Source organism: Eschrichtius robustus, chromosome 21 (genome assembly GCF_028021215.1).
Source record: "Eschrichtius robustus isolate mEscRob2 chromosome 21, mEscRob2.pri, whole genome shotgun sequence".
Classification (NCBI taxonomy): domain Eukaryota; kingdom Metazoa; phylum Chordata; class Mammalia; order Artiodactyla; family Eschrichtiidae; genus Eschrichtius; species Eschrichtius robustus.
In genome coordinates, this window is record NC_090844.1 from 31825998 (window position 1) to 31849906 (window position 23909).

At 38.3% G+C, this 23909-nt stretch overlaps 1 protein-coding gene across 1 annotated transcript in view; it reads right to left on the minus strand.

Moving 5' to 3' along the window:
- ADAM32 (ADAM metallopeptidase domain 32) overlaps positions 1–23909 on the minus strand; it is a 200221-nt gene that overhangs the window by 149781 nt on the left and 26531 nt on the right. Inside the window, exons 7-9 of the mRNA XM_068531996.1 lie at positions 16098–16166; positions 12818–12889; positions 12216–12382 (exon numbers count right to left, since the gene is read on the minus strand). Coding sequence (XP_068388097.1) covers positions 12216–12382; positions 12818–12889; positions 16098–16166 — 308 coding nt within the window. The remainder of the gene's footprint in view (positions 1–12215; positions 12383–12817; positions 12890–16097; positions 16167–23909) is intronic.

Consider the following 23909-nt stretch of genomic DNA (forward strand, 5'->3'; position numbering starts at 1 on the left):
ATTCCATCCATAAACAGTAGAATACACATTCTTTTAAAGAGCACATGGAACATTCTCCAGGACACATCACCTGGTAGGCACAAAACAAGTTTCAGTAAATTTAAGAATGAAATCATAGCAAGCAACTCTTCCAGCCACAACAGTATGAGACTAGAAATTAACCAAAAGAAGACAGCTGCAGAAAACAGAAACACGTGGAGTCTAAACAACATGTTACTAAACAAGCAACGGGTTGTTGAAGAAATTAAAGAGGAAATCACAAAATACTTTGAAACAAATGAAAACAAAAACACAACATTTCAAAATTTTTGGGTCACAGCAAAAGCAGTTCTAAGAGGGAAGTTTATAGTTATACAGGCCTATCTCAGGAAACAAGAAAAATCTCAAATAAACAACCTAACCTTACACCAAAAGAATGAGAAAGTTAGTAGAAGGAAGGTAATAAAAAAGAACAGAGAGGAAATCAATGAAATAGAGACGAAGAAAAAAATAGGAAAGATCAATGAAACTAAGAACTTGTTCTTTAAAAAGATAAACAAAATTGATAAACCTTTATCCAGACTCATCAAGATAAAAAGGGCCCCAATCAATAAAATCAGACATGAAAAGGGAGATGTTACAATAGACACCACAGAAATACAAAGGATAAGAGACTACTATGAACAACTATATGCCAATAAAATAGATAACCTAGTAGAAATGGACAAACTCCTAGAAATGTACAATCTCCCAAGACTGAACCAGGAAAAAATAAAAAGACCGATTAAAAGTGCTGAAATTGAAACAGTAATTTAAAAACTCCCAACAAACAAAAGTCCAGGACCAGAAGGTTTCACAGGTGAATCCTACCAAACATTTAGAGACGAGTGAACAGCTATCCTTCTAGAACTATTCCAAAAAACTGCAGAGGAAGGAACACTTCCAAACTCATTCCATGATGAGTTCGATGAACTCATCCTATGATGAGGTCATCATCACCCTGATACCAAAACCAGACAAAGATATCACAAAAAAAGAAAATTATAGGCCAATATCACTGATGAATGCAGATGCAAAAATCCTGAACAAAATATTAGCAAACCAAATCCAACAATACATTAAAGGAATCATACACCATGATCAAGTGGGATTATCTCAGGAGACAAGGATAGTTCAATATCCATGAATCAATCAATGTGATAAACATTAACAAATGGAAGAGTAAAAGTAATACAGTTATTTGAATCAATGGAGAAAAAGTTTTTGACAAAATTTAACATCATTTTATGATAAAAACTCTCAACAAAGTGGGTAAAAAAGAACATACCTGAACATAATAAAGGCCATATATGACAAACCCACAAATAACATCATACCCAAGAGTGAAAAGCTGGCAGCATTACCTCTAAGACTAGGAACATGTCAAGGATGCCCACTCTCACCACTTTTATTCAACACAGTATTGGTAGTCCTAGCCACAGCAATCAAACTAGAAAAAGAAATAAAAGGAATCCAAATTGGAAAAGATGAAGTATAACTGTCACTGTTTGCAGATGACATGATAGTATATATAGAAAATCCTAAAGATGCCACAAAAAAACTATTAGAACTCATCAATGAATTTAGTAAAGTTGCAGGATACAAAATTAATGTAAAGAAATCAGTTGTGTTTCTATACACTAATAAAGTCTATCAGAAAGAGACGTTAAGAAAACGATCTCATTTACAATCACATCAAAAAATTAAAAGACCCAGGAATAAATCTAAGCAACATGTAAAAGACCTGTACTCAGAAAACTAATAAAACACTGATGAAAGAAATTGAAGAGAATATAAACAGATGGAAAGACATATATGTTCATGTACTGGAAGAATTATTATGTTAAAATCTCATACAATCTACAGATTCAGTGCAATGCTTTATCAAAATACCAATGGCACTTTTCACAAAATTTGAACAAAGAATACTGTAATTTGGATGGATCCTCAAAAGACCCCAATAGCTTAAGCAATCCTGAGAAAAAGAACAAAGCTGGAGACAACTCATTCTCTGATTTCAAACTATACTACAAAGCTATATTAATCAAAATAGTATGGTACTGGCAAAAAAAAAAACCAGACACGTATATACATGGAACAGAATAGAGAACCCAGAAATAATTACAAGTTTATATGGTTGATAATCTATGACAAAGGAGGTATGAACATATGATGGGGAACTGACAGCCTCTTCAATAAGTGGTGGTGGGACAACTGGACAGCCACATGCAAAAGACTGAAACTGGACCACTTTCTCACACCATATTCAAAAAAACCTCAAAATGGATTAAGGAATTAAATGTAAGTCCTGAAACCTTAAAAAATCCTAGAAGAAAACACAGGAAATATGCTCTTGATATCAGTCTTGGCAGTATTTTTTATATCTGTCTTCTCAGGCAAGGAAAGCAAAAGCAAAAATAAACAAATGGGACCACATCAAACAAAAATGCTTTGCACAATGAAGGAAAATATCAACAAAATGAAAAGGCAACCTATTGAGTGGGAGAAGATATTTGCAAATGATATATCTGATAAGGGATTAATTTCCAAAATATACAAAGAACTCATACAACTCAACACTAAAAAATCAAATATCCTGATTTAAAAATGGGTAGAAGAGGGACTTCCCTGGTGGCACAGTGGTTAAGAATCCACCTGCCAATGCAGAGGACACGGTTTTGAGCCTGGTCCAGGAAGATCCTACATGCCGCGGAGCAACTAAGCCGGTGCACCACAACTACTGAGCCTGCATGCCACAACTACTGAAGCCTGCGTGCTTAGAGTCCATGCTCCGCAACAAGAGAAGCCACCGCAATGAGAAGCCCGTGCACCACAACAAAGAGTAGCCCCCACTCACCGCAACTACAGAAAACTCACGTGCAGCAACGAAGACCCAACACAGCCAAAAATAAAATATAAATAAATAAATTTTTAAAAAAGCAATTAAAATTTTTTAAAAATAAAAATAGGGGCTTCCCTGGTGGCGCAGTGGTTGAGAATCTGCCTGCTAATGCAGGGGACACAGGTTCGAGCCCTGGTCTGGGAAGATCCCACATGCCGCGGAGCAACTAGGCCCATGAGCCACAACTACTGAGCCTGCGCGTCTGGAGCCTGTGCTCCGCAACAAGAGAGGCCACGATAGTGACAGGCCCGTGCACCGCGATGAAGAGTGGCCCCCGCTTGCCGCAGCTAGAGGAAGCCCTCACACAGAAATGAAGACCGAACACAGCCAAATAAATAAATAAATAAATAAATAAATAAATAATAATTTAAAAAAGAAAAAAAATAAATAAATAAAAATAAAAATGGGCAAAAGACCTGAAAAGATAGTTTTCCAAAGAAAACATATAGATAGCCAAGAGATACATGAAAAGATGCTCAATATCACTACTCATCAAGGAAGTGCAAATCAAAACCACCATGAGATATCACTTCACACCTGTCAGAATGACTAGCATCAAAAAGTCTACAGGGGGAGGAGAGAAGATGGCGGAAGAGTAAGACGCGGAGATCACCTTCCTTCCCACAGATACAGTAGAAATACATCTACACGTGGAACTGCTCCCACAGAACACCCACTGAACGCTGGCAGAAAACGTCAGACCTCCCAAAAGGCAAGAAACTCCCCACGTACTTGGGTAGGGCAAAAGAAAAAAGAAATAACAGAGACAAAAGAATAGGGACGAGACCTGCACCAGTGGGAGGGAGCCGTGAAGGAGGAAAGATTTCCACGCACTAGGAAGCCCCTTCGCGGGCAGAGACTGCGGGTGGCAGAGGGGGGAAGCTTCGGAGCCACGGAGGAGGGCGCAGCCACAGGGGTGCAGAGGGCAAAGTGGAGAGACTCCCGCACAGAGGCTCGGCGCCGAGCAGCACTCACCAGCCCGAGAGGCTTGTCTGATCACCTGCCGGGGCGGGCGGGGCTGGGAGCTGAGGCTCGGGCTTTGGTCGGATCGCAGGGAGAGGACTGGGGTTGACGGCGTGAACACAGCCTGAAGGGGTTAGCACACCACAGCTAGCCAGGAGGGAGTCCGGGGAAAAAGTCTGCAGCTGCCGAAGAGGCAAGAGACTTTTTCTTCCCTCTTTGTTTCCTGGTGCGCGAGGAGAGGGGATTCAGAGCGCCGCCTAAACGAACTCCAGAGACGGGCGCGAGCTGCGGCTATCAGCGCGGATCCCACAGCAACAGGGGCGCAGAGGGAAAAACGGAGAGACTCCCGCACAGAGGCTCGGCCGAACAGCACTCAGCAGCCCGAGAGGCTTGTCTGCTCACCCGCCGGGGCGGGTGGGGCTGGGAGCTGAGGCTCGGGCTTCGGTCGGATCGCAGGGAGAGGACTGGGGTTGGCGGCGTGAACACAGCCTGAAGGGGTTAGCGCACCACAGCTGGCTGGGAGGGAGACCGGGAAAAAGTCTGCAGCTGCCGAAGAGGCAAGAGACTTTTTCTTGCCTCTTTGTTTCGCGGCGCGCAAGGAGAGGGGATTCAGAGCGCCGCCTAAACAAACTCCAGAGACGGGCGCGAGCCGCGGCAATCAGCGCGGGCCCCAGAGGCGGGCGTGAGACGCTAAGGCTGCTGCTGCCGCCACCAAAAAGCCTGTGTGTGAGCACAGGTCACTCTCCACACCGCCCCTCCCGGGAGCCGGTGCAGCCCGCCACTGCCAGGGTCCCGTGATCTGGGGACAACTTCCCCGGGAGAACACACTGCGCGCCTCAGGCTGGTGCAACGTCATGCCGGCCTCTGCCGCCGCAGGCTCGCCCTGCCTCCTCCGTACCCCTCCCTCCCCCCGGCCTGAGTGAGCCAGAGCCCCCGAAGCAGCTGCTCCTTTAACGTCGTTCTGTCTGGGCGGGGAACAGACGCCCTCAGGCGACCTACATGCAGAGGCGGGTCCAAATCCAAAGCTGAACCCCGGGAGCTGTGCGAACAAAGAAGAGAAAGGGAAATCTCTCCCAGCAGCCTCAGAAGCAGCGGATTAAAACTCCACAAACAACTTGATGTGCCTGCATCTGTTGAATACCTGAATAGACAACGAATCATCCCAAATTCAGGAAGTGGACTTTGGGAGCAGGATATATTAATTTTTCCCCTTTTCCTTTTTTTGTGAGTGTATATGTACATGCTTCTGGGTGAGATTTTGTCTGTATAGCTTTGCTTTATAATAGCTTTATTTTACTTCACTATATTATAGCCTCTTTCTTTCTATTTTTTATCCCTTTTATTCTGAGCCGTGTGGATAAAAGGCTCTTGGTGCTCCAGCCAGGCATCAGGGCTGTGCCTCTGAGGTGGGAGAGCCAACTTCAGGACACTAGTCCACAAGCGACCTCCCAGCTCCACGTAATGCCAAATGGCGAAAATCTCTCAGAGATCTCCATCTCAACATCAAGACCCAGCTTCACTCAACGACCAGCAAGCTACAGTGCTGGACACCCTATGCCAAACAACTAGCAAGACAGGAACACAGCCCCATCCATTAGCAGAGAGGCTGCCTAAAATCATAATAAGGCCACAGACACCCCAAAATACACCACCAGACGTGGATGTGCCCACCAGAAAGACACGATCCAGCCTCATTCACCAGAACTCAGGCACTAGTTCCCTCCACCAGGAAGCCTACACAACCCACTGAACCAACCTTAGCCACTGGGGACAGATACCAAAAACAACGGGAACTACGAACCTGCAGCCTGTGAAAAGGAGACCCCAAACACAGTAAGATAAGCAAAATGAGACGACAGAAAAACACACAGCAGATGAAGGAGCAGGGTCAAAACACACCAGACCTAACAAATGAAGAGGAAATAGGTAGTCTACCTGAAAAAGAATTCAGAATAATGATAGTAAGGATGATCCAAAATCTTGGAAATAGAATAGACAAAATGCAAGAAACATTTAACAAGGACGTAGAAGAACTAAAGAGGAACCAAGCAACGATGAAAAACACAATAAATGAAATTAAAAATACTCTAGACGGGATCAATAGCAGAATAACTGAGGCAGAAGAATGGATAAGTGACCTGGAAGATAAAATGGTGGAAATAACTACTGCAGAGCAGGATAAAGAAAAAAGAATGAAAAGAACTGAGGACAGTCTCAGAGACCTCTGGGACAACATTAAACGCACCAACATTCGAATTATAGGGGTCCCAGAAGAAGAAGAGAAAAAGAAAGGGACTGAGAAAATATTTGAAGAGATTATAGTTGAAAACTTCCCTAATATGGGAAAGGAAATAGTTAATCAAGTCCTGGAAGCACAGAGAGTCCCATACAGGATAAACCCAAGGAGAAACACGCCAAGACACATATTAATCAAACTGTCAAAAATTAAATATAAAGAAAACATATTAAAAGCAGCAAGGGAAAAACAACAAATAACACACAAGGGAATCCCCATAAGGTTAACATCTGATCTTTCAGCAGAAACTCTGCAAGCCAGAAGGGAGTGGCAGGATATACTTAAAGTGATGAAGGAGAAAAACGTACAACCAAGATTACTCTACCCAGCAAGGATCTCATTCAGATGTGATGGAGAAATTAAAATCTTTACAGACAAGCAAAAGCTGAGAGAGTTCAGCACCACCAAACCAGCTTTACAACAAATGCTAAAGGAACTTCTCTAGGCAAGAAACACAAGAGAAGGAAAACACCTACAATAACAAACCCAAAACATTTAAGAAAATAGGAATAGGAACATACATATCGATAATTACCTTGAATGTAAATGGATTAAATGCTCCCACCAAAAGACACAGACTGGCTGAATGGATACAAAAATAAGACCCATATATATGCTGTCTACAAGAGACCCACATCAGACCTAGGGACACATACAGACTGAAAGTGAGGGGATGGAAAAAGATATTCCATGCAAATGGAAATCAAAAGAAAGCTGGAGTAGCAATTCTCATATCAGACAAAAGAGACTTTAAAATAAAGACTATTACAAGAGACAAAGAAGGACACTGTATAATGATCAAGGGATCGATCCAAGAGGAAGGTATAACAATTGTAAATATTTATGCACCCAACATAGGATCACCTCAATACATAAGGCAAATACTAACAACCATAAAAGGGGAAATCGACAGCAACACAATCATAGTAGGGGACTTTAACACCCCACTTTCACCAATGGACAGATCATCCAAAATGAAAATAAATAAGGAAACACAAGCTTTAAATGATACATTAAACAAGATGGACTTAATTGATATTTATAGGACATTCCACCCAAAAACAACAGAATACACATTTTTCTCAAGTGCTCATGGAACATTCTCCAGGATAGATCATATCTTGGGTCACAAATCAAGCCTTGGTAAATTTAAGAAACTTGAAATCGTATCAAGTATCTTTTCAACCACAACGCTATGAGACTAGATATCAATTACAGGAAAAGATGTGTACAAAATACAAACACATAGAGGCTACACAATACACTACTTAATAACGAAGTGATCACTGAAGAAATCAAAGCGGAAATCAAAAAATACCTAGAAACAAATGACAATGGAGATATGACGACCCAAAACCTATGGGACGCAGCAAAAGCAGTGCTAAGAGGGAAGTTTATAGCAATACAAGCCTACCTCAAGAAACAGGAAACATCTCCAATAAACAACCTAACCTTGCACCTAAAGCAATTAGAGAAAGAAGAACAAAAAAACCCCAAAGCTAGCAGAAGGAAAGAAATCATAAAGATCAGGTCAGAAATAAATGAAAAAGAAATGAAGGAAACAATAGCAAAAATCAATGAAACTAAAATCTGGTTCTTCGAGAAGATAAACAAAATTGATAAACCATTAGCCAGACTCATCAAGAGAAAAAGGGAGAAGACTCAGATCAATAGAATTAGAAATGAAAAAGGAGAAGTAACCACTGACACTGCAGAAATACAAAAGATCATGAGAGATTACTACAAGCAACTCTATGCCAATAAAATGGACAACCTGGAAGAAATGGACAGATTCTTAGAAATGCACAAACTGCCGAGACTGAACCAGGAAGACATAGAAAATATGAACAGACCAATCACAAGCACTGAAATTGAAACTGTGATTAAAAACCTTCCAACAAACAAAAGCCCAGGACCAGATGGCTTCACAGGGGAATTCTATCAAACATTTAGAGAAGAGCTAACACCTATCCTTCTCAAACTCTTCCAAAATATTGCAGAGGGAGGAACACTCCCAAACTCATTCTACGAGGCCACCATCACCCTGATACCAAAACCAGACAAAGATGTCACAAAGAAAGAAAACTACAGGCCAATATCACTGATGAACATAGATGCAAAAATCCTCAACAAAATACCAGCAAACAGAATCCAACAGCACATTAAAAGGATCATACACCATGATCAAGTGGGGTTTATCCCAGGAATGCAAGGATTCTTCAACATACGCAAATCAATCAATGTGATACAACATATTAACAAATTGAAGGAGAAAAACCATATGATCATCTCAATAGATGCAGAGAAAGCTTTTGACAAAATTCAACACCCATTTATGATAAAAGCCCTGCAGAAAGTAGGCATAGAGGGAACTTTCCTCAACATAATAAAGGCCGTATATGACAAACCCACAGCTAACATTGTCCTCAATGGTGAAAAACTGAAACCATTTCCACTAAGATCAGGAACAAGACAAGGTTGCCCACTCTCATCACTATTATTCAACATAGTTTAGGAAGTGTTAGCCACAGCAATCAGAGAAGACAAAGAAATAAAAGGAATCCAAATCGGAAAAGAAGAAGTAAAGCTGTCACTGTTTGCAGATGACATGATACTATACATAGAGAATCCTAAAGATGCTACCAGAAAACTCCTAGAGCTAATCAATGAATTTGGTAAAGTAGCAGGATACAAAATTAATGCACAGAAATCTCTTGCATTTCTATACACTAATGACGAAAAATCTGAAAGCGAAATTAAGAAAACACTCCCGTTTACCATTGCAACAAAAAGAATAAAATATCTAGGAATAAACCTACCTAAGGAGACAAAAGACCTGTATGCAGAAAATTATAAGACACTGATGAAAGAAATTAAAGATGATACAAATAGATGGAGAGATATACCATGTTCCTGGATTGGAAGAATCAACATTGTGAAAATGACTCTACTACCCAAAGCAATCTACAGATTCAATGCAATCCCTATCAAACTACCACTGGCATTTTTCACAGAACTAGAACAAAAAATTTCACAATTTGTATGGAAACACAAAAGACCCCGAATAGCCAAAGCAATCTTGAGAACGAAAAATGGAGCTGGGGGAATCAGGCTCCCTGACTTCAGACTATATTACAAAGCTACAGTAATCAAGACAGTTTGGTACTGGCACAAAAACAGAAATATAGATCAATGGAACAGGATAGAAAGCCCAGAGATAAACCCACACACATATGGTCACCTTATCTTTGATAAAGGAGGCAAGCATATACAATGGAGAAAAGACAGCCTCTTCAATAAGTGGTGCTGGGAAAATTGGACAGGTACATGTAAAAGTATGAAATTAGAATACTCCCTGACACCATGCACAAAAATAAACTCAAAATGGATTAAAGACCCAAGTGTAAGGCCAGACACTATCAAACTCTTAGAGGAAAACATAGGCAGAACACTCTATGACATACATCGCAGCAAGATCCTTTTTGACCCAGCTCCTAGAGAAATGGAAATAAGAACACAAATAAACAAATGGGACCTAATGAAACTTAGAAGTTTTTGCACAGCAAAGGAAACCATAAACAAGACCAAAAGACAGCCATCAGAATGGGAGAAAATATTTGCAAATGAAGCAACTGACAAAGGATTAACCTCCAAGATTTACAAGCAGCTCATGCAGCCCAATAACAAAAAAACCAACAACCCAATCCAAAAATGGGCAGAAGACCTAAATAGACATTTCTCCAAAGAAGATATACAGATTGCCAACAGACACATGAAAAAATGCTCAACATCATTAATCATTAGAGAAATGCAAATCAAAACTACAATGAGATATCATCTCACACTGGTCAGAATGGCCATCATCAAAAAATCTAGAAACAATAAATGCTGGAGAGGGTGTGGAGGAAAGGGAACACTCTTGCACTGTTGGTGGGAATGTAAATTGATACAGTCACTATGGAGAACAGTATGGAGGTTCCTTAAAAAACTACAAATAGAACTACCATACAACCCAGCAATCCCACTACTGGGCATATACCCTGAGAAAACCATAGTTCAAAAAGAGTCATGTACGAAAATGTTCATTGCAGCTCTATTTACAATAGCCGGGACATGGAAGCAACCTTAATGTCCATCGACAGATGAATGGATAAAGAAGATGTGGCACATATATACAATGGAATATTACTCAGCCATAAAAAGAAATGAAATGGAGGTATTTGTAATGAGGTGGATGGAGTTAGAGTCTGTCATACAGAGTGAAGTAAGTCAGAAAGAGAAAAACAAATACAGTATGCTAACACATATATACGGAATCTAAGGAAAAAAAAAAAAAGGCCATGAAGAACCTAGTGGCAAGACGGGAATAAAGACACAGACCTACTAGAGAATGGACTTGAGGATATGGGGAGGGGGTGGGGTGAGATGTGACAGGGTGAGAGAGTGTCATGGACATATATACACTACCAAATGTAAAACAGATAGCTAGCGGGAAGCAGCCGCATAGCACAGGGAGATCAGCTCGGTGCTTTGCGACCACCTAGAGGGGTGGGATGGGGAGGGTGGGAGGGAGGGAGATGCAAGAGGGAAGAGATATGGGAACATATTGTATATGTATAACTGATTCACTTTGTTATAAAGCAGAAGCTAACACACCATTGTAAGGCAATTATACTTCAATAAAGATGTTTAAAAAAAAAAAAAGTGAGCCAATTAAAAGAAATGAAAATACACACATTTACATTGTGAAAAAAAAAAAAGTCTACAAATAACAAATTGATATATAGATTTACCTCTTTAAACATTTCAAGAGGTTGTTTGTGAGACTTAACAAATGTTTGCCAAAAGTGGTAAATTCATGGCAAAACTGGCTATCTAAGTGGAAGAAAATTAAATTTTACTTCTCTTTTGTGTTATGTAAAAATTAGACTAGGATGTATCACAAATTTATTTATAAAAAGTAATAATATTTATTCTTTCAAAAAAATCTGCAGACTAAAATTAGGGCTAGGAGAGATCGTCATCAAATAGGAAATCCAAAAAACAAAAACAAACAAATGAAAAAAACAGGAAATCCAGAAGTTAAAAAAGAAAAGATTAACAAATTTGGCCCTATAAACATAAAAGATTTTATGGAGCAAAAAAAAATTTAATATCTATAGTAAAATTACAGACATGGAAAAACGTATTTTTTATATACATAAACAAAGGATTAATATCCAAACATCCAATAAGCTCTTACAAATTACAACAAAGTTGCCAAATAACATGAAAAGGCAATTCCAGAAGGACAGATCCAAATGATCAACAAACATATGAAAAGATGCTCAAATCTACTAGTCTTTGGAGAAAGCAAATTAAAAAACGTTAACATCAATTTATATTCATCAGACTGGCAAAAAATGAAAAGAAACACAGCGCATTATTGGCAGAGATGTGGGGAAAAGATTAATCTTACACACGCAAAAGGAAATACTGACATTATCATGCCAACTTAAAAGTATGTATATGCAGATTTATTGAAAGACATGCTGATCATAATTGCTGGTAAATTTTATATGAATAAAATTGTAAGTATACAGTTATAATTGATTGTTAGAAAACTAACATTTAAAAATAATGCAGAAAATTCAGTAGGATAAAATATTTTAACCTACTTTACCAAGGCTTTGATCAAAACTCATAACAAAGATATAAACTTCACAAGATAAATCCCATCTCTTTATGTAGTGATTAAGATTATGGGCTCTGGAGTTCCAAACTGTGGGTTCAAAACCTAGACACACCAATCAAGAGTCCTTAGTTGGTTTAACCTCCTGAAATATCAATCTCCTCAATAGTAAGTGTTGATAAGCACAGAAGTAAATTTTAGCAATCTTCTTTTACTGTCTGACAACCAGAAAGAGAGCATGAGGTCTGAATGAGTGCATGATAATCAAAGTATGAATAGTCAAAAATGAACAACAATTCCCTAATTTAAGTTACATCAATATCACAAATCTTTGATTTCTAAGAAGACTGAAACATTATACTTACATGAATAGATATGCAATATCATGAGGCCTTAGGGTAAGATAAGACTTTTTCCATTCTAAAAATCTATGCAATAATTCATCTGCCTCACCAACAGTAGAGATCTTATTTTTATCTGACCACAATTCCAAAGATGACAGCACAATAGCAATTTTAAATGGGGTAAACATCTAAAAACAGAAGAGATAAATACATGAAAAAATTAATTTTTATGTTATTTTATAATAACCAAGAAATTAATTGAATGTTTTAACAAATCCACCCTCAATGTATATGGATAACTTTATTCAGAAATGCCACGTCAGCCGTGGAGCAACTCAGTCCATGTGCCACAACTACTGAAGCCTGTGCGCCTAGAGCCCGTGCTCCGCAACAAGAGAAGCCACCGCAATGCGAAGCCCGTGCACCGCAACGAAGAGTAGCCCCCGCTCACCACAACTAGAGAAAGCCCACGCACAGCAAAAAAAGACCCAACGCAGCCAAAAATAAATAAATAAAATAAATAAATTTTTTAAAAAAAGAAATTGCCATGTCAAGTTAATGCAAATTATAATTTCAAAACTAGTACGAATTTTCCTAACTAGTATGAAAAGGAAAATACTTACTGAATTTACAAGGCCAATAATTTCGATGACTTTATTTGTTACCATCATGCTATCAGAGCCCAGGTTATCATACTGAAAAACAGAATTAATTTAAAACTTAAATATCATTTGTTATGTAATATGTTTGAGATCTGCTCTCTCAGGTTGAGGCTGCTTTGGGGTTACAACACTTCAAAATAAGACAGTAACAATTAAAATAGGAATATAAATTGGATCACTCACACATGCTACTATGTAAAATTGTATAGCCACTCTGAAAGATAGTTTGGCAACTTCTTTCAAAACAAATAATGGACCTAGAAATTGCACTCCTGGGCATTTATCCCAAAGAAGTAAAAACTGACGCTCACAAAAACCCATACATGAGTGGAAACAACTCCTACGTCCTTCAATGGTTAACAGGTTAAACAAACTGTGGTACATTTATAACACGGAGTATGATTCAGTAATAAAAAGTAACTGAACTGTTGATATATGGAACAGCCTGGGTAAACCTCATGAAAATTATGCTAAGTATAAACAAATCTCAAAAGGATACATACTATATGTTAACATTTATGCAATATTCCTGAAATCACAGATGGAGAATAGATGAGTGGTTACCAGAGGTCAAGAAGTAAGGAAGTGGGGAGAGATGTGTGTGACTCCAAAGGGATAACACAGAGAGTCTTGTGATGGTACTGTTCAGTGTATTGGTCATGGTGGTGGTAGTTATGAACGGCTACATATGTGATACTAACACATAAAACCACACACACAAATGAGTGTGTATATAACTGCTGAAATCTGAATAAGCTCTGAAGAATGTGTCAATGTTAAATTCCTTATCTATGAAAAAACTCTCTAAGGTACATTATCCCTTGGATATTACACAGGACCCTCAAGTTCAACATATCCAAAACTACGCTCATTATCCTCCCTCAAAAATATGCTCCCACTTAGATTTCCACTTCTTTAGTGAATGCTCTTATCACTTATGACCTCCCACATTTATTATACTATATGTTCTGTGACAGCAAAACTTTTTTTCTGTTTTGTTCACTGCTCCATCCTCAATAAACAGAACAGTAACTGGCATCTAGGTGATGCTTAATATATTTATTAAATGAATGAATAAATCAAATCAATTTACAAGTTCTTCTAATTCACCCTCATTAGTAACTTTTAAAATTGTCCTTTCCTGGCTATTCCTAACACTATTAATTTGTAAAACTTCACCTTGATTACTGGAATAGTCTCTTAAACGCTTTATCTTACTCCAATTTTTACACCACCATTCCTGTCCCTACGCTATTGCAGAAATGATTCTAAATGTAAATATGAACACATCATTACCCTGCTTAAAATCTTTCATTGACTCTCTATTACCGTTAGGATAAAATCCAAATATCATGTCAATTCTTCAATTCATCTCTTTCCCTTTCCCTTCTTCAACCCTGTGTATTAATCATACTAAACTTCTTGCAATTACCTGAAAAGAACAATCTCTCATATTTATGCACCCTTGCAAAGAAAGGTTTCACACTGAGTCTTCCCTGGCCCCATCCTCCCCCCATTGCCCAAACCAACCAAACCAGAACACAGCCTCCAACCATCTCCTTTACCAGGTTCTCACACTCCAATTCCTCTGTCCTAATCATCCAAGGGCAAGGTAGCAAAAAATGTGAAACAACCTCTATTCTCCAGAAACCACTGCAATTTTTCAAGTTAGCCAATGCTAAACCTGTTTACCTTGTTTCGCTATTCCTTCCCACAGAAATCACAATAAAGGCTCCTGCCATGTTTTCCTATTGCTCCCTCTGTCTCCTGACCTACTCTGGTGCTTCTCCATGTGGCATGATGTGGTATGCCCTTTCCTCCTGGGAACTGCGAATAACAAACTAACCTCCCAATAGTAATCATCTCCTGATCTGCTGGCATCAGCATACCTGAATAATAATAAAACCTACATTTTAAAACACCTACTTACATGCTCTTACAATACCTCAGGTTACAGCTGTGTGTCTCCATGTCTTTCTCCATTAATGCACTGTGTTTTTATAGTACCATAAACTTCCCTCAATCTGGCACTGAATTCACTAGGCTACAACTGTGGATTTAAAATTCGTGAAGTGATTGAAGACATCACTATTCTTCTTTATATGCCCAATATCTAGTAAGACAGATGTCATACTGGCTCAATGTTTGTTTTATTAAAGAATACATAAACATAAATATTTGTAAGAACATAAAAAAGAGATGTTTAATGAGCATTATATGGCTGACAAACCTGGCAATTTAGACAAGAAGCTTTTAAAACAACTCTCAAAATTTGCAACATAATCCTGAAACAAAATAATTTTCATAAACCAAAATATTCCCTGGAAATTTAGTCATCTTTACTAGAAATATCTCAACTTTCTCTTAAATGTTCCCTTTGCCCTTTTCCCTAATACTCTAATAAGTCAAGTATTTTAATATCCTTCTCCAAATCTCTCCTGTCTCTGACCCTCAACTCTGGCTTCCTGACAAGCTCTACAATCCTATGAATAGAAATGGAAATTCACATTCTCTGTAGTATTCCATAAATGTGACAATCAAATACTTATCTTCAAAACAAAACCTGGAAAGTATATTTTATCCCTGTTTTCTGAAATCTTTGAAATACAGGAGAAACAAAACCACACCCGATTGAGTACAAGCTGAGTTATCACCTCAAGGGTCTGAAGTTCAGAGATCCTAAAATTGTTTATGGGAATAAGGAATCTAGAGGTGCCTTTAGACTAGACTCAATCAGACTTGAGTCAACAGACTCAAACAGTTGCACCATTAAAAACCACTAAAAAAAAATCTCGACATTTTAATGTAAGCAGTTCTCATAAATAGTTATACTATCATCATTGCTGTGCCAATAAATATCTTATAGGGCAAAAGATTCTCTAGACTACATGCTGCTCTTCAAGTACCCTAAAACAAGAATTAAAGCTTAAAGAATTTCACTTAAAAAAATCACCATTAAAATTTTTTGTGGATTGAGAGGGGCCCTAAAGATGTGAAGTACCAGCAAAAAAAAAAAAAAAATCATTTTGTTATGCAGGTTATGTAAAGATTTCAAATAAAACATTTCTGATAGAACTAATGTAATTTTGAATATTTGATTCTTCAAATAGAAGATGTCTCCACTGTTCTCTGGGAGCGACATGGAAGTAAGAAGACTGGAATCTTTAAGTTCCTTTCTAGTTAGGGATAATCATACATTCATATCAAATATTCAAAAGCAAAGAAGAAGCAAAATACATACCAAAACTTTGTCCACCACGACATGCATTTCTACATAAAGAGGAATTAAATCTGAAACAGCTGATTCTGGCTAGAAAAAAAGAATAGCAGCATTTAAAAACTTAAAAACTTTCACAAATTATTTATTCTGAACTTTTAAAATATTTTTCCACCTTTATTGAGTCATAGTTGAAATATATATATATATATATATATACTTAAGCTATAAGACTTGATGTTTTGATATATATATACAATGTGAAATAACTGCCACAATCAAGCTAATTAACATATCCACTCTCACATAGTTACCATTTTCTTTTTTCTTGTGTGTGTGTGTGTGCGTGTGTGTGTGTGTGTGTAGTGAGAACACATAAAATCAACCCTCTTAGAAAATTTAAAGTTTACAATATTGCTAACTACAGTTACACTGATGTTTATTAAATCTCCGGAACTTATTTATCTTGCATAGCTCAAACTTTATATGCTTTGACCAACATTTCCCCATTTCTCTTTGTCTGCAGCCCCTGGCAAACACCACTGTACTTTCTGTGTCTATGAGTTTGACTACTGTAGATTCCAGTAGTGAGATGTTGCAGTATTTGTCTTTCTGTGTCTGGCTTATTTTACTAACAACATCCTCAAGGTTCATCCATACTGCCACAAATGGCAGGATTTTCTTCTTTTTAAGGCTGAATAATATACCATTATATATACATATGACAATTTACTTATCCATTCATCCATCAATAGATACTTAGATTGTTTCCATATTTTTGCTATTGCAAATAATGCTTCAATGAACACAGAGGTGCATATATGTTTCAAGTTAGTGTATTTGTTTTCTACTAGGAAGATTTATGATTTCAGGTCTTACATTCAAGTCTTTAATCCATTTTGAGTTAAATTTTGTGTATGGTGTAAAATAGTGATCCATTTATTCTTCTGCATGTTGCTGTCCAGTTTTCCTAATACCATTTATTGAAAAGTCTGTCCTTTCCCCATGGTATATTCTTGGTTCCTCTGTCATAAATTAATTGACCATGTATGTTTAGGTTTATTTCTGTGTTCTCTATTCTGTTCCACTGATCTATGTGTCTCTTTTCATGTCAATATAATACTATTTTAATTAATAAAGCTTTGTAATGTAGTTTGAAATCAGAGAGTCTGAAGCCTCCAGCTTTGTTTTCTTTCTCAAGATTGTTCTGGCTATTTGATGTTTGTGTTTCCATACAAATTTAAGGATTATCTTCCTATTTATTTGAAAACTAGCATGGGAATTTTGATGGGGATTGCAATGAATATGTAGATTGCTTAGGGTAGTACAGAAATTTTAACAATCCTGATTCTCCCAATCCATGAGCATGGAATATCTTTCCATTTATTTGGGTCTTCTTCAATTTCTTTCATCAATATCTTGTAATTTTCAATATATAGTTCTTTTACCTCCTTGGTTAAATTTATTCCTTGGTATTATATCCTTTTTGATGCATTATAAATCACATTGTTTATTTCTATTTCTGACAGTTTCTTATTGGTGTATATAAACACAACAGATTTCCATACATTAGTTTTGTATCCTGAAAATTTACTGAATTTGTTTATTAGTTCTAACAGTTTTTTATGGAGTAGTTAGGGTGTTCTATATATAATATCATGTCATCTGCATATAGTGAGTTTTACTTCTTCCTTTCCAATTTGAATGCATGTCATTTCATTTTCTTACCCAATTACTGTGGTGAGAACTTCCAATTCTATGTTGAATAAAAGTGGCGAAAGTGGGCATCCTTGACATGTTCCTGATCTTAGAGGAAATGCTTTCAGCTTTTCACCGTTGAGTATAATAAGGTTGGCTGTGGGCATGTCATATATGGTCTTTATTACGTTGAAGTATGTTCCCTCTATAGCCACTTTGTTGAGAGTTTTTATTATACATGGATGCTGAATTTTTTCAAACGCTTTTTCTGCATCTGTTTAGATGACCATGACTTTTATCCTTCATTTTGTTAACGTGGCATATCACATTAATTGATTTGCTGATGCTGAACCATTTTTCATCCTTTCAATAAACCCCACTTCAGCATGGTGTATGATTCTTTCAATGTTTTTTTTTCTTTTAATGTTTTAATGTTGAATTTGGTTTGCTATTATCTTTTTAAAGATCTTTACATCTATGTTCATCAGGGATATTGGCCAGTAATTTTCTTTTCTTTTTTTTTTTTGGGGGGGGGGTATCCTTGTCTGGGGTTTGGTATCAGGGTATGCTGGTCTTGTAAAATGAATTTGGAAGTGTTCCCCCTTCATCTGTTCTTCGGAAAAGGAGTTTGAGGATTGGTATTAATGATTCTTTAAATGTTTGGTACAATTCACCAGTGAATTGTGTAAGTCTGGTCTTGGACTTTTGTTTGTTAGCATATTTTTGACTACTGATTAAATTCCCTTACCAGTAATTGGTCTATTCAGATTATCTATTTCACCATAATTCAGTCTTGGTAGGTTAGGTGTTTCTAGAAATCTATCCATTTCTTCTGGGTTGCCTAATTTTTTAAAATTGAAGTATAGTTGATTGACAATGCTGTGTTACTTTTAGGTGTACAGCAAAGTGATTCATATATATATATATCATATATATATTTAATATATATAACATATAATATATATGTATTCTTTTTCAGATTCTTTTCCCTTATAGGTTATTACAAAATATTGAGTATAGTTCCCTGTGCTATATAGTAGGTTCTTGTTGGTTATCTATTTTATATATTGTTGTGTATATATGTTAATCCCAAACTCCCAATTTTTCCCTCCCCAGGTTGCCTAATTTGTTGACATATAATTCTTCCTAGTAGTCTGTATTTCTGTGGGATCAGTTGTAACATCTCTTTCATTTTTTACTTTATGATTTCTCTTTTTCTCTTGGTGAGTCTAGCTAAAGGTTTGTCAATTTTATCTTTTCAAAGAACCAGCTCTCAGCTTCACTGATCTTCTCTACTGTCCTTTTGGAATCTGTTTCATTTATTTCTGCCCTACATTTGTTATGTCCTCCCTTCTACTAATCCTGGGTTTCATTTGTTCTTTTTCTAGTTCCTTGAGGTATAAAGTTAGGTTATTAGTGACTTTTCTTGTTTCTTGAGGTAGGCCATTTATTGCTAAGAACTTCCCTCGTAGAACTGCTTTTGCTGCATCCCACAAATTTTTGGTATATGCTATTTCCATTTTCTGTTGTCTCAAGGTATTTTTAAAAATTTCTCCTTTGATTTTTCTTTGGCCCATTTGTTGTTCAGTATCATACTGTTTAAACTCCACATATTTGTGAATTATCCAGATTTCTTCATGTAAATAATTTCCAGTTTCATACCATTGTGGTCAATAAAGATGCTTCATATGTCATCAATCCTCTTAAATTTATTAAGATTGTTTTGTGGCCTAACATGATCTCTCCTGGAAAATGTTCCATGTGAACTTCAGAAGAATGTGTATTCTGTTGCTTTTACATGGAGTATTCTGTACATATCTGTTAAGTCCATCATTCCAATGTGTCACTTAAGGCCGATGTTTCCTTATTGATTTTCTGTCTGGATGATCTATCCATTGATGTAAGTGGGATATTAAAATTCCCTACTATTATTACATTGCTGTCTATTTCTCCCTTTAGGCCAGTTAATGTTTGCTTTATATATTTAGGTTATCCTATGTTGGGTACATAAATACTTACAAATGTTATATCTTCTTGTTAAATTGACCCCTATATCATTATGTAACACCCATCCTTGTCTCTTATTACAATCTTTTTTTTTAAGAGTGAATGGACTATTTTGTCTGATATAATTATAGCTACTCCAGCTTTCTTTTGGTTTCCATTAGCATGGAAATATTTTTCCATCACTTCATTCTCAGTCTCTGTGTGTCCTTACATCAAAAGTCTCTTGTAGGTAGCATATAGATGGGTCTTGTTTTTTTAATCCATGTAGCCACTCTATGTCTTTTGATTGGAGAACTCAGTCAATTTACATTTAAAGTAATTACTGATAGGTAGAGAAATGAGAGAACTCAAATAAAATTTAAAACTAATTATTATTGCCATTTTATTAATTGTTTACTGGCTATTTGTTTCTTCTTCTCTTGCTCTCTTCCTTTGTGGTTTGATGACTTTCTTTAGTAATATACTTGTATTACTTTCTTTTTATTGTTTGTGTATTTACTATAGGTTTTTGCTATTTGTAAGCCATGAAGCTTACAAATAACAACTTATATATATAAGTCTATTGTAAGTTGATAACAACTTAAGTTTGTTGAAAATGCTCAACATTTTTACTCCCTGCCACATTTTATGTTTTTTATGTCATATTTTATCTCTTTTTATCTTGTGTATCCCTTAACTAATTATTGTAATCATAGTTATTACTATTTTTACTACTTTCGTCTTTTAACCTTCATAGTACCTTTGTAACTGATTAATCCACTCCCTTTGCTATATATTTACCTTTCTGGTGAGAGTTATTATTTCATGTTTCCTTGGAAAAATTTAACGTGAGTTCCAGTTCAAGATGGCAAAATATGAAGATCCTGAAATCAACTCCTCCCAAAGACCTACTGAGTCTACAGCTACAAACAGAACAATTTCCTCTTTTAAAAAACCTGAAGTCTGGTTGAGTGGTAACTATACATCAGGCAAATGAGAGGAAAAGCACGGTGAATCGGGTAGGATGTACTAAGACACACTCTTACCGTAAATGCCACCGTCAGTGCTATGACCCACAACCTGGAGAAAATTCTAAACATGGAGCTTCTGTCTGAGGAGTGAAGGGTTTGAACCTCACATTGGGCACCACAACTTTTAGGACCTGCACCTGAGAAACAAGCTCCAAAACACTGAACTTTGAAAACCAATGGGGCTTGAGTCCCCAGACTCACAAGATTGTGTCAGTCTGGGAACCAGGTCAAAAAGGGCCCATGCACTTGGACTTACCTTCTGTAGGGCCCAGCTCAGAGGGAGCTAGCCATGCCCAGACTTAAAGTAAAGGAAATTCCCTTGCTTATATGAAGGTGTCAGCCTGAGAGGCAGGCATCTAATTAGCACACACATCCAGTAATGAAGACTTGCAGGTACCATCTTCGTGCTTTCCCTTTTCCACGCTCCAGAGCACTGTATCTCCCAGAAGAGAGCTTTTACAAGCATCCGGTGCACCGATCTTTGCAGCTGACTCCCTGGGGACATTACTTGACTTCCTGACTCTGGAAGCCAGAGGAGCTTGCATTCCTAATCCCATGGGACTGTAATAATCATAAAGGAGCTCATACCCCTGTTAGGCACCCCAATTTTTGTGGCTGCTACCCAGGAATACCTCTACATCACCTGGCTCTGGCAGCCAGTGGGGCTTATACTTGTGGGTCCCATAGAACTGTAGCTAACAGAGAAAGAATTCTTAAACAACTACCAGGCCCCAACACAGCAAGAGGCAAAAGATCCAAGACCTCAGTCTTTCTGTTACAGAGGCCTATTAGTTAATCATCATGGCTGCAGCCTGAGAGGCAGACTTCTAATTAAACACACATCTATGGGCTAAGTGTCATGCTTTCCAGACACCTCAGAGGGTGAGTGCTATCTTCAAGAACTCCCTCTGCTACCCTCCAGAGATCCAGTATTTCCTGCAAGGGAATTTTACATGCAATTGATGCCCTAGTTTTTAAAACTAGTGCCCCAGTTTTTGCAGCTACCACCTAGGGAATGCTCCTTGATTGCCTAGCTCTGGTGGCTAGGGGGCTTGCATTTCTGAGACCCACAGGACTGTAGCAATTGAAGAGATGGTTCTTGGCAAGCTGCCAGTTGCACAGCACTGTGGAGAAAACAGACTGAGGTATTCCGCAGTCTTTCTGTGAGGGAGGTCACTTTGCTTGTTCTGGTGCTTCAACCTCAGTGGAAGGCTTCAGGTTTAGCACACATCCAGTGAACTACAGAGCTTCCCTCAAGGAATGTAGTCGATGGACACCATCTTGGTACACTCCCTCTGCCTTGTTTCAGCTCTCCAACAGCTCCCAGAAGATAGCTTATACACTCATCTGGAGCCCCAGTTTTTGTGACTGTTATGGAGGGGACACTGCTGGATACCCTGGAGAGCAGGGCATACACTTGCAATCCCACAGGACTATATATATTTGCCTACTTTTAAAAGCTGCTGCCTGAGGATGTGGTTTCCAAACAGCCAGAATCTAAGTGGTAAGAACCTCCCCTTCAGGACACTGGCAGGTCTTGCCACATTCTCAACTACTGGGAGCTATTAAAAATATAATATGCTACTTGGATAAGCACAAAGCTTTGTCATCTTTGAGAGATGACAAAGAGCTGGGGGGAGGGTTTCACCTCCTACACAAGGACACTCCAAGACTAGGAGAGGTGGCTGTTCCATCTACCATATAAAAAGCAACCCAGAAAGTCAAGCAAAATGAAGAAACAGAGGAATATGTTCCAACTGGAAGAAAACGATAAAACCTCATTAAAAAAACTTAATGAAATGGAGACATGTAATTTACCTGATGAAGAGTTTAAAGTAATGGTCATAAAGATGCTCACTGAACTGGGGAGAAGAGTGAATGGACACAGTGAGGAGAAGGTCAACACAGAGAGAGAAAATATAAGAAAGTACCAAAGAGAAGTCAGAAAACTGAACAATATAATAACAACGGAAAAATACACTAGAGAGGTTCAATGTTGGAGTAGATGAAGCAGAAGAAAAAAAAATCAGTCAACTCAAAGACAATGTGGTGGAACTCACGCAATCAGGGAAACAAAAAGAAAAAAAAGAATTTAAAATAGGAAAGATAGCATAAGGGGTTATGGAACAACAACAAACTAACAAACATTTGCATTTACAGAAGTCCCAGAAGGAGAAGAGAATGGGGCAGAAATTCTGTTTGAAAACACAATGGCTGAAAACTTCCCTAACATGTGTAAGGAAACAGACATTCAGCCCCAGGAAGCCCAGAATCTTTCAAATAAGAACGCAAAGAGACCCACACCAAAACACATTATAATTTAAATGTCAAAAGTTAATTAGGAGACCTTCAAGATGGCGGAAGAGTAAGACGTGGAGAAATACAGCTACATGTGGTACAACTCCTACAGAACACCTCCTGAATGCTGGCAGAAAACCTCAGACTTCTCAAAAGGCAAGAAACTCCCCACGTACCTGGGTAGGGCAAAGGAAAAAAGAAGAAACAGAGACAAAAGAATAGGGACAGGATCTGCACCACTGGGAGGGAGCTGTGAAGGAGGAAAAGTTTCCACACACTAGGAAGCCCCTTCACTGTGGAGACGAGAGGTGGCAGGGGGGAAGCTTCGGAGCCACGGAGGAGAGCGCAGCAACAGGGGTGCAGAGGGCAAAGCAGAGAGATTCACGCACAGAGGATCGGTGCCGACCAGCACTCACCAGCCCAAGAGGCTTCTCTTCTCACCTGCTGGGGTGGGTGGGGGCTGAGATCTGAGGCTCCAGCTTCAGAGTTCAGATCCCAGGGAGAGGACTGGGGTTGGCTGCATGAACACAGCCTGAAGGGGGCTAGTGCGCCACAGCTAGATGGGAGGGAGTCCGAGAAAAAGTCTGGACCTGTCCAAGAGGCAAGACACAATTGTTTTGGGGTGCGCGAGGAGAGAGGATTCAGAGCAACGTCTAAACAAGTTCCAGAGATGGGCATGAGCCGCGGCGAGCAGCACAGACACCAGAGACGGGCATGAAAGGCTAAGGCTGCTATGGCAGCCACCAAAAATCCTGTGTGCAAGCACAGGTCACTATCCACACCTCCCCTCCTGGGAGCCTGTGCAGCACACCACTGCCAGGGT